Below are 19,163 nucleotides of genomic sequence, written 5' to 3'. Positions count from 1 at the left end.
TAGAAAATGGATGGATGGGAGGATGGATGGGTGGATAGATGGATATATGGACTTTTAGCCGTTTACATTGGTTGTCTCTGGAAAAAAATGGATGAATACAGACTCAAGCATAACAAGTTGTAACATTTTGAAATTTCATCTCTTTTTTTTCTCCCAGCCATTTACATTTTTGCCTTTTTCTATGTTTCTCTTTCCAGTCAGCTATTTGAGGTTGCTGCAGGCCTTACTCAATGTTGACTTGACCTCTACATTGGTGTGTGTGACCACTGGGCCTGGCTTGGTTGGCCAAACACCCCTGGAACCTGAAGATGGTGCATTATTCCCACTTGGCTTAAGGGGGGCTCAGTGCCTCTTAATTGCTCTCAGTGGACTTATTTTGCAGGTTGTATGAAATTGGTGGGAGATTGGGTATTCAGTATAATTTGTATATTGTCTGTATACTTTACTATTAATATTTGAAGTGCATCATAGCTCATAAATTATTTTGCTTGCTGTCTCTCTGCTTAATTGAGGCTGTAGTTACCGGCAGATAAAAAGTGGGCTAACGTAGCTTTAAATGTTTTAAGTCTGTAACACTATTTTGGGTGGCACGGTGGAACGACTGGTTAGCACATCTGGCTCACAGTTCTGAGGACCTGGGTTCAAATCCAGCCTTCCCTGTATGGAGTTTGCATGTTCTCCCTGCATTGGTTTTCTCCAGGTACTCCAGTTTCCTCCCACATCCCCCCAAAAATGCATAGTAGGTTAATTGAAGACTCTAATTTGTCCCTACGTGAGTACGAATGTTTTTTTTTTGTTTATATGTGCCCTGCGATTGGCTGGCGACCAGTTCAGGGTGTACCCCGCCTCTCGCCCAGAGTCAGCTGGGGTAGGCTCCAGCACGCCCGTGACCCTGATGAGGATAAGTGGAATGGAAAATGGATGGATGGATGCTATTTTGTTATTTATTACCTGAAATTAGTGAATATTATGGCCTTGTTATAGCAGTAGTAAAAAGCCAGTTGTAAAGGAAAAGTAACTTGCGGGAGACGGTGGAGACACCTCTAGATTTGTTGAACCATTAGGCTCATTTCTTATGAAATTGTGAATGCGCAGTTGGTGTTCTGGTGAATCACACAATAACCCCAAATTTCCCACATTTCTTGATTACCAAAAAAAAAAAAAAACACCTAATGCGGCATAAGATAGAATGTGACCAAACCTTTTGTACTGTTCATTTTTGTCTTTAATTAATTGCACCAGGACCCTGAGTAGGGATGCATATTTTTTTTTCTGAATATTGATCACATTACGCCAACCATTTATGATAAAAAAATATATGTAATCATGAAAAAGAATAACGCATACATTTGAGAAGTAAAAGTATATTTTGGAGCTAGATGTTTTAACGTAAACTAAACTATATACAATACCCCGAGATATACAACATACAAACTATCTTGCAATCAATTGCAGACCATTATGCTACACCAGCGGGTCGTCGTATAAATATATTCAGTCTTGCAATTCTGTCATTTTTTTCTTGGTGTCCTAACTCGGTAGAAGAAAAAAACAGAGCACTACTCCTTCTCCTGTTTCATTTGTCCTGTATTTCCCTCTACCCTCTTACATTCTCATTCCCCCTTCTCTTGCTTCTGAGTAATTTCTTGCCCCTCTCCACTTGACGATTAGTGTAGAAATGGACTGTCTTTGATATATCCGCCTGGCCCACTTGAGTATTTTGGTAGAGAACCACCACATCAGGGAAGATGTGTTTATTATCCATCCATCCATTTTCGGAGCCGCTTCTCCTCACTAGGGTCGCGGGCGTGCTGGAGCCTATCCCAGCCATCATCGGGCAGGAGGCGGGGTACACCCTGAACCGGTTGCCAGCCAATCAAACAACCATTCGCACTCACAGTCACACCTACGGGCAATTTAGAGTCCTCAATTCATGCATGTTTTTGGGATGTGGGAGGAAACCGGAGTGCCCGGAGAAAACCCACGCAGGCACGGGGAGAACATGCAAACTCCACACAGGCGGGGCCGGGGATTGAACCCGGGTCCTCAGAACTGTGAGGCTGATGCTCTAACCAGTCGTACACCGTGCCGCTGGTGGAATTGTATTGACAGTAAATTACATTTGAAAAAAAATCACAAACTTATTTCTTACATAGAATAAGGTATTTTTTTTTGTGAACAGAGAGCGAGCTAAAAATTTCAGATACACAGCTAATTGAATGGAAAATGTAAATGAATTTTTATTATTAATTATTATTAGACTCTACTTATTGTACTACTAATTTAAACCAGCTTGTTCAGTACACTGTGAACCCTGGATAAGTAAGTACACTGTTAGACATTTCATAGTTTTGTTTTTGCCAGTAAGTTACTTTGAACGTGAAAAAAGTGCAACATAAATGTATAGCTAGTGTTAAATAAGACACACATTCAACAAACTATGGGTGACATAAACACATGATCAATGTTACGTTAATCATGAACATTAAGGATTACCGTCTTTATTACGGCAACATTTTATGGCGCAATGCATGCTGGGAGCCACACGGATTCACAATTCTGCTGCATGCACAATACAGTAACTCTCTGTGTGACGTCAACCAAAATCCCATGATGCAGTGGAAACGGTAGTTACTGTATAATCACTTTAAAGTATTTCATGTGGTAAATAACTGTAGAATTTACAGGAATGTCTAACGGTGTGCTTTGTCTCAAAAGTTCAAAATCAGATCTCATCGATTGATGCCACTCTGTCAAAACTGGCTTAAACTAGATTCTTGGCAGACCAGTGTATGTACGGGGCGGGGCCAATGTACCTGCATTGTTTGAGCTCAAAAACATAATTACATTAAGATAAGCAATGAAAAAGTACACTTTACTTGTTTTAAAAAGTAATATTGGTAAATTAGTCAAGCAAAATCAATTGGTTTGAGTAAAAACTATTGATTGGATTTGAAAACACAATTCCAACAAGAAAGCACATGCAAAAAGTTCAGTTTAATTAGAATTAACAAGTAATGTAAAGAAAATAGATGCATTTAAATTATATAGGCTCATCTCTTTGAGTTCAATACCAATCTGGGTTTACAGTGTTCCCTTCTTGTCCTCTTTAGAAAAATGAGCTACTGCTGAGGGCCTCAGTGAACTGCCTAAGTTCCATGCTTGGCTTCCTTCAAAGGAAAAGTCCACAGACAGGTAACATTTGTAATCATAAAAATGTATTTCACGTCAGCTTTGCCCTTTCAGTATATTGTACTGTTATCCCCTTCTTCATCAACCCCAGACAGTTGGTTTTCATTTTTACAATCAGAGCCGACTCATCCCGCCTCATTTTCAGGCCATTCGGAAAGACAAGACAGCCTTAATGTAAGCTGCCCTCACAGAGTTATTATACAGTGCATAGTCTTCTTCCTGTTGAAGCTCTATAATCAAAGCTGACAAAAACATATCAAAGGACTGAGAAAAACGGTACAATCACAGGCATCTAAATTGACAAGACAAAATGACAAGTTATACTGAATATCAAAACAGTAGATTGAGAAGAGGCCCTGATAAATGCCAAAGGAAAGCAAGCAACTACAGTAAAGCCCCGCTGTTCACACTTTTCTTTACTATTGTGCAATACCGGTTAAGGCAATTGATAGTATAGGTAGTCTCTCCAGGATGCAAACACCTTATTATTTGCACTGTATGTGTTATTAATTTTTATATTTTCGCCATTTTTTTCATCCATTGCTCTTGCTCTCTCTCTCTCGTTCGCTCTCTCTCAATATATTCTGTTTTTAAATGTGTGTATATTGTTTTAAAAGTGTGTTTAAAAACCTCAAAACAATTTAAAGAAAAAAACAAATTGAAAAAATAATTTCCTTTATTTCTATATCACAGGTTTTCACTTATCATGGAGGGAGGGGGGGTCTGGAACATAACCCCTGCGATGGAGGGGGGTTTACTGTGATGTAAAACACAGCAGACCTTATCACACAATAGTAGTCACTAAATAGAATGGGACAAAACTACAGCCGAATGGCTCTCCGTAAAGCACCAAAACATCACCAAAAAGAAGCACCTTGTTTGTCCATCAGTTCCTCAGTGAGCAGGGAACTTCCTGGTTGTCTTGTTATGAACAGGCGGGTAGTGACTTTTTTATTCAGAATGGCATGGATATTGATGGCAGTTGCTGCATAACATCAATATTTAACAGGTTTTTCCTTTGTCCACGCACCACCGCTCCACATAGTTTCATAGAGTCATAAGGCTGGTGCAAAACTTGTCAGTTCAATGTATGTTGGGAACTGAAAAAAAGAGTATGGCCAGGTGGGACTGTATTATTTTAATACTGGGATGAGGGTGAGATGCTATCGCATAATACATTCCTGTAACTAACTACATCTTCATTCAGATTCTCACGAAAACGCGTTTGTCACCCCTTCACAATGCTTGAAATCGGCTATGTTATTTTCGGCCTCATCCTGCTAACAAACAGCCATTTTAAACAATACCTGCCTTTTGCGATTTGCTGATAATAATAATAATACTGTGCAGCCAGTAACATTCACATCAAACTCTAAATGTCAGTGCTGCTTACATCTGAGGTGACATTTAACAACACCTCTGAAGCACATTCGTCAGAAACCTGTGAACGCCACAGCGGCTGACACTATCAACTAACAAGTACCACCAGAGAATGTATTTTCACCTTTCGAGCTGATCCCTACATGTAGGTCAGTTTTCGAAGAAAATATGTCAGTGATTTTGATCACACATGATAGCTCCAGATGGTCATGTCAAGGTTCTGTGTCTGAAGCTGCTCCCTCCAGGCCATTCCATCGCAGGGAAGGTCTCTCTCAAGCGGGCCTCTGTCATTCAGACATTCCTCACGCTTCACCTACTTCCCTTTTGTTACCTGCCCATGGGCTTACTACCTTTTCACTACATCCGCCCCAAAAAACCTCCTTAACTTTTATCAAGTCAAACTATGCCACCACCTGTCAGCTGTTAGACTTTTAATATGCTGTGCATCTGTCATTGTTTTGTTTTTTTAAACACTGCAGCATGCATTGGTTATGAGACTGTAAATGCATTGATTGTGTGTGTGTGTGTGTGTGTGTGTGTGTGTGTGTGTGTGTGTGCGTGTGTGTGTGTGCGCATTTGTGTGTTTTTTTTTTAGCAAGTTATGTGGTTCGTCAGCCATGGAGTCGATTCCTCATCTACTGGCTGCATAGCTCAGGAGAGAGCTTCCTCCTGCACCCAGCCATTCTCAGGGTTCTCACACTTGTGAGACATTAAACACACTGCACACCTTCAAATCAAGTTTAATTTATGGAGGTTTAGTCTAAGCAGTAATTTACCCATGAGTTTCTATGTGTGAGCAAATACATTACAAGCGGTACAAAGTAGACTTTACACCGATTTTATCGGGCTGATCGGTATCGGCTGATAATTAGCATGTTATGCTGATCGGGTTTAATGTCATAATTCGCTGATCTGATCAGTGGCTCTGCGAAAGACATTTAGTCCGCGTCGTCATCGTGCACAGTATATTTGAATCCAAAAGCTAGTTTATTATAATTTATTATGAAATTCTTTTGACATAGTATTGGAAATATCTGACGGCCAATAAAGTTATTAAAAAAAAAAAAAAACATGTCGGCAGTGTGGAACAGACAACACGTCTGAGACAGACAACATGTAATGCCCGGATCAGACTACAAGACAAATTTGTTCTTTCACGATTGGATTGTCAGACTACTGCAATAAAATCTTGTATTCCGATACCACCGCATCCCCTTTTTTACGATCATTGGGCTTTATCTTGTCAACTCAAATGCGACCGGATATGCGCGTTACCGTGGCAATGACAACAAGAGTGGACCGTATTATGAGGAAAAAATGGGGGAAAATGTGTGTTGGTGGTAGCACGAACGGTTGTACGTAAACATGCCGCCGTTCTATCGAATCATGCTCTAAAGTTTCGGTGTGGGTGAAGTAATTTAATTTAAAATAAAGTAATTAAGGCGGCACGGTGGACGACTGGTTAGAGCGTCAGCCTCACAGTTCTGAGGACCCGGGTTCAATCCCCGGCCCCGCCTGTGTGGAGTTTGCATGTTCTCCCCGTGCCTGCGTGGGTTTTTTCCGGGTACTCCGGTTTCCTCCCACATCCCAAAAACATGCATGAATTGGAGACTCTAAATTGCCCGTAGGCATGACTGTGAGTGCGAATGGTTGTTTGTTCCTATGTGCCCTGCGATTGGCTGGCAACCAGTTCAGGGTGTACCCCGCCTCCTGCCTGATGATAGCTGGGATAGGCTCCAGCACGCCCGCGACCCTAGTGAGGAGAAGCGGCTCAGAAAACGGATGGATGGATAAAGTAATTTAATTACAGTAAATTAGCACCCATTATTTCTGTCATGAAATGTTGGTTTGACCTGACTGATTAGAATACACGATCTGACTAGAGCAGTGATTTCCAACCTTTATGGAGCCAAGGAACATATTTTACAATTAAAAAATCTCACGGCACACCAACAAACAAAAATGTCACAAAAAGTGGATACATTAATTACTGTATTTACTTCCTGCCATCTAATAGAAGACCATTAATTTGTTCTGTCTGTCACTATGCATCACTGGCATAAATAGAGGAACAAAGATACATTATTTATTGTAAATATAATTTTTTGGAGCAATTAAGTACACAAATATACACAGTAAATGAACAGGTAATTTAAATAGAGACATTCCTCCATCTTGTGATCGGTTATCGTTTTTTTTAAACTCGCTGATCGGTGATCGGCCCCAAAAATCCTGAGCGTGTAAAGCCTATTACAAAGTAAATATGTGGGTAAAAATCTATTTGTATGGCTACGTCTATCTGTTTGTCGGTGTCCTATGCAGCTCATGCGGCATGACAATGTGGTGGTGCTGTGGGATCCTGACCTGCTCCAGGTGATAGATGCAGTAGAGAAGAAAGGGGTTAAGAAGCTCAGCCTGGAAGCATCACAAGCCCTCAGGCTCCTTTTTACACAGGTATCCTTAGGTGTCCATGTGGTGAATATTAACTATGCAAGTGATCGTTGGGGGTGATATATATTAATGAGCTCCGTGGCCCGCTGCAGGAAATTTTTCATCAAAGAAAGAAGAACACACAAGCTACTGAAATAACTTAAAACTGATTATACTGGAATTTTTTTTAATGCATATTGACAAGCTGTAAAGCTCGGTGAATGTCCTTTGGACAGATGAGAAACAACTGGAGATTTTTTAGCAAGTCACATTAAATCTATGATTACCGATGAGAAAATGAAGCATACAACGAAAAGAACACTGTACTGACTGGGAAACATGAAGGAGGCGCCGTTATGTTCTGGGGCTGCATTGTTGCATCTGGCACAGGGTGTCTTGAATCTGTGCAGAGTACGTACATTAAAATCTCAAGACAATGTAGGCCTTCTGGAGTGAAATGTGCTTCCCAGTGTCAGAAAGCTTGGTGTCAGTCACAGGTCATGATCCTCCAAAAGAATATCAACCCAAAACACACAGCTAAAAACACTCAAGAAGGGCTAAGAGCAAAATATCTGAGTCGGACTATTCTGAAGAGCCCTGATCTAAATCATATTGATCATCTGTGGAAGGAGCTGAAACATGCAGTCTGGAGAAGGCACCCTTCTAACATGAGACAGATGTTGTAGTTTGCTTACAAGGACTCTCATTGAGAGTTAAAGAAATTGTTCGATTGCAGTGTCTGCCTCAAAAGCTTGTGCAACAAAATATTATGTTAAGAGTATCATCTTTCTGTCGAGGCCAGTTTTGTTTCGTAGTTTGAAGAATTATGTTGCTTGATTCTCATTACTTAGTTTTCTGTATTTTTTAAAAACGTTCTAATTATTGCACTTTTAAGTTATTTCAGTAACCATTCGGTGTTTTTCTTTCTTGATGGACAGGTATTGACAATTTTGTCCAAGTGCCTATTGGGTGTAAAAAACAGCAAGGACAGCATAATGGTCAGGGGAAGCCCAAGTTTGATGCAGTCATAGTACTTTATTAGGGGGGGTCAACTCATCAGCTGTTTGATAGATAACTTTTAACTTTGAGGTGGACTGAGGGCCCTAATTTATATCGAGTTCAATGTCAAAAACTGATGCGAGTGTTGATAAATTTGGTTAAGCCTCCTTTTATACATGGGGTTACAAAAGTTAGCGTGGCTTTGTCTTTCGACTGCCTTACACTTGTATGCCATTGTTAATAAGTGAACGGCAAAGAACCTTACCCTCATACAGTATGGAGACTTCTGTACCAGTTACAGACAGCTTGACACACTAAAGTTTATTCGTATTGCTAAAACTAATTATTTTCAACTTCAACAATTTTACAACATAATTTTCCATTTTACTTTCATTCCTGTACTGTACTGGCAGAGTGGTTCTTTTCTTGGCAATGCCTGCACTGGTAGAGAAAACCAGCATGAAATACTAATTATTACTCTTAAAAAACTAAGCTCTGCAATGTTTCAATAAAATTGTCATGAACATGGTTAGGGCGACGGCGAGGAATGCAAGGCAAGAACATGGTGGACCCAATTGCAGGGAAGCAGGGAGGCAAGGCAGGAGTGCGGGAATCTCAAAATAATAATATTTAATTCCAAAAACAAAGGAAAACAAAGATCATGAAAAAGTCTAAATGCTAAATTAAGAAAGTCCAAAATCTAAACACAAAGTAACAAAGAAACACTTGAGTGAACCCAAAACAAGAAACAAGACATGACTGGTGAAATACCTGAGCGACAATGACATGGCAAGACATGTGACAACGACAATGAACCGACGAGAACTGAAAGAAACCAGGGAACTAAATACAAACAAATTGACGAGACAACGAGGAACACCTGGACAAGACGAGTGGCTAGAGAGAGCTGATTGGTCGACAAAGTAGACGAGAACAGGTGGACACAACAACCTAATAAGCACACGACAAACATGGAACACAGGAAAACATTGAACAAAACTAAACACAACCCAAACCAAAACACAGACCATGACAAAAATGACCTTGAATTTTTTTTTACCAGCTCCTGCCTTTCTTCTGACCCCATTATTATTATTTGCTAGCCACACCGACATCGCCACATATCTTTTATCATTGTTCAGAATTATTGAACATTTGTCAAGTTGAGTTTTTTTGAGGTAAGCGTTGCAGGAACCAAATGCAAGGAAGCAAGGAGACAAAGTAGGATTGCACGAATCTCAAAGGAATTTTAATTTAACAAGCAAAAAAGGATCTTGGAGGTTAAAGGCTAAATTAACAGTCCAAAATCTAAATACAAAGTAATAAAGAAACACAATAAAATCTAACCACTGCAAAAACATGAATAAGGAGACATGACGTGACAACATACGACAATGCATCAACAACGACTGAAAGAAACCAGGGAATTAAATACAAGCAAACTGACGAGACAACGACGAACGCCTGGACAGACGAGTGGTTGGAGGGAGCTGATTGGTTGACAAGGTAAAGGGCTGACGAGAACAGGTGGAAAAGAAAACCAAACAAGTAAGACTTTAACATGGGTGACAAGAAAACAAGACATAACATGAAACAAAACTAAATAATCAAAACCACAAAAAAACAGATCATGACATGATGTCATGAACGGAACAGAGGACAGGACCCAAAATGCACGACTCCAATACAGATGGACAGTTTAAAAAAAGAGGTTTAATATACGATTAGAGGTCGGTACACAGGCAGGCAATCCGAAAAGGCAACAGTATCCAAAAAACGTGAGGCAAAGAGGCAAGGTCAAAAATCAGAACAGGGTCTGGTCTTACTATGGGTCGGTGACGTGGAAACAAGGAATGCTGGAACGTGACAACAAGGAACAACGAACTGGCGACTAGAAAGAATGAGACAGGAGGTTAAATGCATGGGGTAATTATGGTAAACGAGGCACAGGTGGGGAAAATGCTCTCAGGAGCAGGTGTGTACGAGACAGGGGGAAAACAACAACCAGAACACACACCCATGACATTACCCCAACCCTCCCGCCCTCCCTTAACGGCCGGCCCCATACGGCCCCGGAGCCCCAGGATGTGCAACGTGGAAGTCCCGAATGAGTGAGTCATCCACGATAAACCCAGACGGCACCCATGAACGTTCCTCAGGCCCGTAGCCCTCCCAGTCCACCAGATATTGAAACCCCCTCCCCCTCCGACAAGATAACAACAGCCGCCTCACTGTGAAGACAGGGCCCCATCCACGAACCCGGGGGGAGGAGGGGGCCTGGAAGGCGGGACCAGAGAGGACTCCCGGGCGGGCTTGAGCAGGTTGACGTCAAATGCAAGGGTGGACCCGCATCGACGTCGGGAGCCTAAGCTTCATGGTGACAGGGTTGATGACCTTTGTGATGGGGAAGGGCCCAACGAACCTGGGAGCGAGCTTCCTGGACTCCACCCGGAGTGGAATATGGTTGGTGGAAAGCCAAACTCGTTGACCCACTTTGTAGTTCGGGGCCGGTGTCCTCCTACAGTCAGCTGCAGTTTTTTAGGACCGTCCTTGGCGGAGCAGCGTCTGGAGGGCTCGCTCCCAGGTCCTCCTGCAGCGTCTCACCAAGGTCAATGCAGCTGGAACCGTGGATTCTGGGGCTATGGCAGGAAACAGCATGGTTGGTAACCATGCACAATGTGAAAAGGCGATAGATCAGTGGATGCAGAGGGGAGAGAGTTGTGCGAGAACTCGACCCAAACCAATTTCTGAGACCAGGATTGTGGCTCCTGTGAAGCGATACATCGGAGCCCAGTCTCCAGGTCCAGGTTCAGCCTCTCGGTTTGTCCGTTGGTTTCAGGATGAAACCCAGATGACAGACTGACTGTAGCACCTATTAGACTGTAAAACTCTTTCCAAAATCATGAAATGAATTGGGGGCCCCTATCCGATACCACATTCTTGGGAAAACCATGAAACTTGAATACATGGTTAATCAACAACTCGGCAGTGTCTTCAGCTGAGGGGAGTTTCAGAAGTGCAATGAAGAGAGAACGAGAGAACCTGTCCACGACTGTGAGAATTGTGGTATTTCCTTTCGAGGCCAGTAATCCTGTCACAAAGTCTACGGAGATGTCTGACCAAGAACGTTGTAGTATTGACAGGGGTCGCAGTTCCCCCGAAGGACGTTGACGAGAGGGCTTGTTAGCAGCACATACCTGGCAAGCATTGACGTAATTGATAACATCCTTCCTAACATTAGGCCACCAAAAGCGCTGTTCGACCACAGATTGCGTTTTGGCAATGCCTGGGTGACAATCAGTCCGGTTAGTGTGAGCCCAGTGGATGACTCTTCCCCTTAAGGTCGGGACCACATAAAGCCTGTCTTCAGAGCAATCTTCAGGGCTAAGAGTGTTATTCAGAGCCTCTTTTACCACAGTTTCAACATCCCAAACAAAATCAGAAATAAAACATGACTTGGACAAAATAGTTTTAGGGTCGGACAAAGAATTTTTGTCGCAGAAAATACGTGACAAAGCATCTGGCTTACCAATTTCATAACCAGCTCGGTGGGATAACATGAAATTAAATTTTGAGAAAAATAGAGGCCATTTAGCCTGCCTAGCATTTAATCTTTTAGCAGATTTAAGATACTCGAGGTTCTTGTGATCGGTCCAAACTAAAAACGGAGTCTGTGCCCCCTCCAGCCAGTGCCTTCACTCCACCAAAGCCACCCTGACCGCCAGCAGTTCACGGTCACCTATGTTATAATTTCCCTCGGCCAGAGTCAGTTTTTTTAGAGAGATAAGGACAAGGATGTAACTTACCATCCTTGAGACATTTCTGGGATAGCACTGCTCCTATTCCGGCATCAGACGCATCGACTTCTACAACGAACTGATGGTTGTGGAAGTCACATTTCTCAGCCGTGACATAAAGTTCATTCTGCAGTAACCGCTGCAACACAGCGGACATGAATAATGTGAGTCTCCTCATCCGGGGAGTATATCAAAATATCGTCCAAATAGACAAAAACATACACATTCAACGTCACGCAAGACATCATTGACAAGGTTTTGGAAAACAGCTGGAGCGTTAGTGAGTTCAAAAGGCATTACCAAATACTCATAATGTCCCGTTGGTGTGTTGAATGCGATTTTCCATTCATGCCCCTCCCTTATCCTGACTAGATGATATGCATTTCTTAAGTCCAGTTTGGTGAAAACTTTGGCTCCCTCCAGGAACTCAAAGGCGGTATAACTGTTTTTCACAGTTATCTCGGTGAGACCCTGGTAATCGATACAGGGTCGCAGGGTCTTGTCCTTTTTGTCCACAAAGAAAAATCCTGCTCCCGCAGGGGATAAAGATGGGCGAATGATCCCGGTTGGCAGTGATTCTTCCACATACTCCTTCATAGCCTTGTGTTCCGGCCCTGAAAGAGAGAACAACCTCCCCCATGGAGGTGTGGTCCCAGGCAGCAAGTCAACTGCACAGTCATAAGGTCTGTGGGGTGAAAGGGATTTGGCCTTGGATTTGGAAAAAATGTCTCTGTCATGGTAAGAGGTGGGCACTTGAGATAAGTCAGGATCCCCCGATGGGGTCTTTGGAATTTCATCAGAAACATATCCCTGAACTTTACATGGAGGCTTGAAACAGTTCTGGGCGCAATTGCTGCCCCATGACATAACATGCCCAGAGGACCAGTTAATGTGGGGTTTATGTAATTTCAACCATGGGTTCCCTAAAATAAGGTCATAATTCATGGCGTCAAAAACATGAAAACTAATGCGTTCCGAGTGAGAATCAGGAAATGTCAATGTGAGTGTTTGGGTGTGGTGAGTGATCTTACACATAAAACTGCCGTCTGCAGCATAAGTTCAAGTGCTTACTTGAAAGGTTCTAAGGTGCATATGTCTAACGAGGAGGGAGTTGAGTAAATTTGCATCAGAACCAGAGTCAATCAATACAGGTGTATGAATCTCTTGATCAGGAGAGCATTGTGTCACTTTAGGAAGAACCCGGGTAGGGTCTTCCTTAATGAAATTTATACTCCCGTATCCTTGGTACCGGCACCGGCAACCTTGACGTGACAGTTGCTCACGGAATGACCCAACTGCCCGCAGTAGAAGCACCGCCCTTCCCTCAGCCGGCGTTGACGTTCCTCAGGGGAGAGACGGAACCTCCCCAGTTGCATGGGTTCATCCGTGGTGACGCTAGCCCACTGGATTGAGACCGGCAACAGGGTATCTGCCTTGGTTTGGCTGGTCACCGAGGCTCGTCCTCCAAGTGCGTGGTGACGCATCCTTCCGCCGATCTCCGTCCAGCTCGCGATCCAAAAGCCTTTTGTGGATCTTCACGGCGAGAGCGATGAGAGTGTCCAAGTCGGTCGGCAGGTCTAGTGGAACCAAATGATCCTCGACGGCGGGGGAAAGTCCTTGAAAAGATTTATCGAGTAGTGCCCTGTTGTTCCACTGATTCTCAGCTGCTAGAATGCGAAACTCAATCGCGTAATCTGACACCCTGCGCTTGCCTTGTTCTAAAGTGACAAGGGAGCGAGCTGCCTCACGATCTGGTGTGGAATACTGAAAAAATTGCTCGATAGTCTTTACGAAAGAAAGTCCAAGTTCACGGCGGAATTGCGGCTCCATTCAGCAGTAGCCCACGCCGCCGCACGACCAGTCAGGTGGGAAATGACAAAAGCAATCTTTGCCCGCTCGGTGGGGAAGGCAGCTGCCTGCAGCTCAAAGTGGAGTTTGCACTGAGTGATAAATGGCTTAATGTTCCCAGAATCTCCAGAGAACCTCTCCGGTCGAGACAGCTGTGGGCAGACAGCAGCAGAGGTGGCAGGTGGCTGCATGGTGACTGCTTCACATGGAAACGGTGGTACAGTGGCGGCATCTGGTGCTGTGCCAGCTGGTTCTTTCTTCTGAACCATATTTACTAGAACTTCAAACTGTGAGGCCACCTGTCTCATCATAGCGTCCTGATGCTCCGACAGTCCCTTTAGATGAAGGTGGAGGGCAGCAAGCTGCTCATCCTGCTTCAAGATGTGTTGACTCTGCGCTTGAAGGGCTTTGTGCACCGGGTCTGGGTCCATGTTATGGCCAGTTCGTTCTGTCATGAATGGAACAGAGGACAGGACCCAAAATGCACGACTCCAATACAGATGGACAATTTAAAAAAAGAGAGGTTTAATATACGAGCAGAGGTCGGTACACAGACAGGCAATCCGAAAAGGCAACAGTATCCAAAAAATGTGAGGCAAAGAGGCAAGGTCAAAAATCAGAACAGGGTCTAGTCTTACTATGAGTTGGTGACGTGGAAACAAGGAATGCTGAAACATGACAACAAGGTACAACGAACTGGCGACCAGAAAGAATGAGACAGGAGGTTAAATGCATGGGGTAATTAGGGTAAACAAGGCACAGGTGGGGAAGATGCTCTCAGGAGCAGGTGTGTACGAGACAGGGGGAAGACAACAACCAGAACACACACCCATGACACATGACTGCTAAAATGTTGCATGTGCCAGCATAACTGTATCCAAGTTCGACCAGAGATGTTTTTAAATTGTTGCAAAATAATTGATGAAATACACTGTTTAACCGTGATGATAGTCAAACAAAATATAAAAGCAACTGCAAGCTTCTCATTATGAATGGTTTACGTATCTACAGAGGAAACCTTTTATTGTTACGGTCTCAACTTTGTATTCTGTCTGTCAAAAATGGATCTCAAGTTAGTTAATGGTATATGCCCCTGTAGTAGCCTGCGTGCGTATGTTAGAGTATGAAACACAGAGTGTGAGCAGCTTTATAGGTGTTTGGTGTCACATTCAGGGCATGTACGAGTAGCAATGTTTTTTTGTATGCTGAGAGTAGCACAAAATAAGTGTCTGGAAATCATGAACTACATGAACACAAGCGCCTGCTGGCTTATTTGCATGGGGATGGTTTGTGCAATGAGACAGGCTTCAGTGTGACACACTTGATTTTAAGTTTTGCTTTTTGTGTACTTACTGTATTTGAAGTAAAAATTAGCTTGAAACAAGTGAAAATTGTCTAAAAACTAGGTGATGGGTATTGTTTTTGGGTTTTTTTAAGATTTTGAGTTTTTGCAGTTTGGGTGTTTATTTTCAGTTACAAAAAAAGACGCTGACAGTATCAGTTCGCTTTTTTTATTTTATTTATTTATTTATGTATTTATTTATTTATTTGCCATAACTACATGTGCTAGTCTAGTTAATCTAGTTAAATGCTAGTTTACGACAGGACACCTTATGAAACACTTTTTGGAAATGTCTGCTTTTCAATAGATGGACATATGCTTTTTTTTAAGTAAGTAAGCTAGTTTTACTAAGCTAGGTGCAGGTGAGAGACTAAAAAAATAGTCTCATCGAGGCGCCCCGACAACTGGCCACCCAATGCCACCCCCCCAACCAACACCCCCACCCCTCCTACCTACCCCCCTCCTCCCCCAGGAGAGTCAGACGCCCTCAACCCACAGGGCCCGTGATGCAGCCAGTCCCCGCCCAGCCCGAGAGCGGGAGAGTGTCCCTTGTTTGTTGGAAAGGAGGGCGGATAGGGGCACCCGACAAGGGAACGATAAGGGGGGGGGGGGAACCCAGTGAGCAGCTGTGGGCCATGAGAGGGGAGCCCCAATGTCAAGCAGTCATCCAGCCCAGGGGGGCCCAGCCTCAGGAGCACCGCCATGCAACTAAGTGAGAACCCACCTCCCCCCCTGTTACTATGGCTGCCAGGTCTGTGCTGGAGCCTATCCCAGCTATCTTCGGGCGAGAGGCGGGGTACACCCTGAACTGGTCGCCAGCCAATCGCAGGGCACAAATAAACAAACAACCATTCAACATTCACACCTACGGACAATTTAGAGTCTTCAATTAACCTACCATGCATGTTTTTGGGATGTGGGAGGAAACCGGAGTAACCCGGAGAAAACCCACGCAGACACGGGGAGAACATGCAAACGCCACACAGGCGGGGCCGGGATTTGAACCCCGGTCCCCAGAACTGTGAGGCAGATGTGCTAACCAGTCGTTCACCGTGCTGCCATGTATTGAATAAATAGATAATAATAATTATTATTAAATATTATTATTATCTATTAGTGCCGAGGCTAGCCCTATTTTGGGTCGTCCACCAAATGGTCTTTTTCAACGTCTAAAATGTTCGATCAAATTTCAGAAGGGTACTTTCCAAAATTAGGTCATGGGCTCATCCCACCCTAAGTACTCAACCTAGAGTTGCCCCTGGCGCTCATCATTCAGGCTGCATGTGAGCTGGAGCCTGTCCCAGCTGATTTCGGACAAGAGGCAGGGTTCGCTCTGAGGCAGTTTTTGCACATACAGAGAAAAGAACCACTGCCAGTATTGCTGGCATTCATACCGATGGACAATGTAAATGCTTCAATTAACCCAGCATGCATATTTTTTTGGGAGGAAATCAGAGTACCCAGAGAAAACGCACACAAGCACATGGAGAAAATGCAAACTCCACACAGTGATTCAAACCCAGAACCTCAGAACTGTGAGGCAGACATGCTAACCTCTAGCTCACATTACTGCCAGTTGTATAATGAGTCACTCAAAATGACAAAACTAATTTTTGATTCAAAAATACGGTGGCAACTGTAGGGCAGCATTGTTAGATACAAAAGTATATTGTAATCTCTAGACTAGAGCATAGGCGTCAGACTCAAGGCATTAGTTTTTGTGTTTAATGTTATATATAATATTAATAATATGTTGCAACCAAGACAGCCCTGTTGGCAGGAGGGACACTCCTGCATGTTGTGATTATAATTAACCCACATTAGTCTATCTTTACTGCCATCTGCTGTCTCCTCCTTATGAGAGCGCAGTGCTTCCATTGGATTGTGCCACTTGTGTGTGTGTTTGTGGAAAACATGCGTGGAAAACCTCTGAGCACACTTTGAAAATTGGCTGACTGCCATGTGAGTGAAGCTCATCAAGTCAGCCGATGAGTCACATGTGCCTCAAGAGCCACTGCTGCGGTCCTTTTCAATTCACTTTTTTCCAATTTAAAGGTGCAGTTAGCTTCTCTCATCTTTACACGATTTTTGTCATGCTGGTCATAATGGTTTTACACCCCGCTCCGCTCTATTCCTTGCTATGATTTCATGTATTTTTATAATTGTTCCCTATGAGCTCTTATCTTTTTCTTTGACTTTCACTAAACTGCCTAAAATGCCCATCATTCTTTTCTTCAGATCCAGAGCGGTGTCCTTCAGCCTCCACCCACAGAGGAACACCAGCAGAGAGTGAGGAGTGTGTTGGAATCCATGGGCCCACTACCGCCTTCTGAGAAGCCCAATTTGCCCTGCAGCATCCTGTATCCCAAACTTCAAATGAAACTCACTATTACCTAATTTAAAGCTAAGCAAACTCATGCACACACACAGACACAAAGTAAATACATGAACGAACTACAGGTCACATTCAGCAAAAAACTACAACATATCTCAGTAAGGGTCTGAATTGTGTTGCTGCACACACCCATAATATACTTCGGAAAGCAGCAGTCCACCCTCAGTGATTTTGTCTGGAAATTCACTAACTGTTACGGATGTAGTTTTCAATCTGAAGCTCTTTGAGAGTGTGTGAAATACACACATTAATTTCAGTCACCGTCAATATTGTACTTACAGACTCACTCAATCTTTTTGGTTGATTATCACTGTTTCTTTATCAGACACAGACCAGAAGGAAAACATATAAATCAGTCCAGTATGTTTGCAGAAAGCAACGACGTTTGATTCAAGACCTTCCTCAATAGAAATTTTCAGAAGATTGAGCTTTTTCCATAAATGTGTGTCTTTTTACATTACAGACTTCAAAGTAAGCTCTGATCTCTCAAAGCCACGCAGCAGTACTTTACCACTTTATTGTTCCTTACCTTTTTTTTCCAGGCGTGTTGGGAGTGTGTCCATCTGTCTGTCTGACTTCACAGTGAACAGTGAAAGTGCTCTAGAAGACTGTCATGTACATTTAGAAAGCATTTGGCCATCATGATTTTTCTATTGTGGTCTACTTTGTCTGTTCAGTTCTCAACCCACATGGTCCTACAATGTTTACACAAAACTTGAATTTACTATGTGCATTTGTTAACTAAAAAGCAGCATTCGGACACTGCTAAAGAAAAGTTGATAAACAGACAAAGTAGCTATCACATCAACACTGCAAATGACACTGTCAATCAATCAATACTATGATAGTCTTACATTTGTGATACGAAGGCATTGTAGTATGTCATGTTCTGTCTTATGGACCTCATACAGTTGTGTTCAGGAGAATATATTTTGTTTTATTTCCATACAAACATGAAGAATGTGTTATTTCTTTAGAGAAAGCAAAGTAAAAGGACAATTCTGTAGAAGTCTCTGCAGTTTCAGTGAGCGTTTATTCCAGCCCAGGGCAACCGGACTACATTCCACAATTTCTGATTGTTTTAATTTTCTTTTTTCTTCACTTCTGATCATTTTTTCTTCATGTTTTGGTTAATTAGAATGCGGAGTGTCCTCCAAAGTGAAATTAAGAGTGTACTTGTATTGTCATTCTCTGGAATTCTTTAAATTTAATTTATATTTGTATTGTTGTAAGAGGCGTGAGCACAAAAATACAATTACAGAAGCACAAATCACTTCAATGGAACCCATCAGCCACTGCACAAAGCTGTAGTAGTCTGCAGGCATGTTTAATGACATTGTCATGTACTATGAATGTAATGGAAGCCATAGGGGACTGTCAGACCGCTCCAGGTCCAACATAAATCCAATTTTAATTTGTAACAGCATCTCTCCTCATGTTATAGGTCTCATATTTCAAAGGTACTGCTACATTACAACATCATTATAATTTATTTTAGATGGGTGGAAAAACAAGTGAGTCAAAATTGACCATTTAGAAATGACTATTCATTAACTGCAAATCTTTAGTTGTGGTTTTATACAGTATAAGGTAAATTTAATGAAATTGTGTTGTGTCGAAAGGCATAGAATTGCTGTAATCCATTCGGTTATCTCCACCTGGGACTGGTTGCTAGCCAATTGTAGGGCACATACCTATATAGACAAACAACCATTCACACTCACAATCACAGCTATCAACAATTTAGTCTTCAACTGACCGAACATGCATGCCTTCAGAG

General features: G+C 42.7%; 1 protein-coding gene across 7 annotated transcripts in view; it reads left to right on the top strand.

Annotated features, from left to right (window-relative positions):
* LOC133466535 (meiosis inhibitor protein 1) overlaps positions 1-18,392 on the top strand; it is a 70,930-nt gene extending 52,538 nt beyond the window's left edge. For 3 of the 7 annotated variants that reach the window (XM_061750356.1, XM_061750355.1, XM_061750354.1), the window contains exons 28-33: positions 198-382; positions 3,114-3,195; positions 5,168-5,274; positions 6,895-7,026; positions 17,227-17,348; positions 17,926-18,392. In XM_061750356.1, coding sequence (XP_061606340.1) covers positions 198-382; positions 3,114-3,195; positions 5,168-5,274; positions 6,895-7,026; positions 17,227-17,348; positions 17,926-18,028 — 731 coding nt within the window. In that variant the 3' untranslated portion in view covers positions 18,029-18,392. Of the gene's footprint in view, positions 1-197; positions 383-3,113; positions 3,196-5,167; positions 5,275-6,894; positions 7,027-17,226; positions 17,349-17,925 lie in introns of those variants that run through there. The other 4 variants (XR_009784955.1, XR_009784954.1, XM_061750357.1 and 1 more) reach the window with 4 other exon arrangements.
* Positions 18,393-19,163: the final 771 nt, after the last annotated feature.

This window comes from Phyllopteryx taeniolatus, chromosome 16, assembly GCF_024500385.1.
Source record: "Phyllopteryx taeniolatus isolate TA_2022b chromosome 16, UOR_Ptae_1.2, whole genome shotgun sequence".
NCBI classification, from domain to species: Eukaryota; Metazoa; Chordata; class Actinopteri; order Syngnathiformes; family Syngnathidae; genus Phyllopteryx; species Phyllopteryx taeniolatus.
The sequence above is the reverse complement of the archived record's forward strand: the minus strand, read 5'-3'. Positions and strand labels throughout refer to the sequence as shown.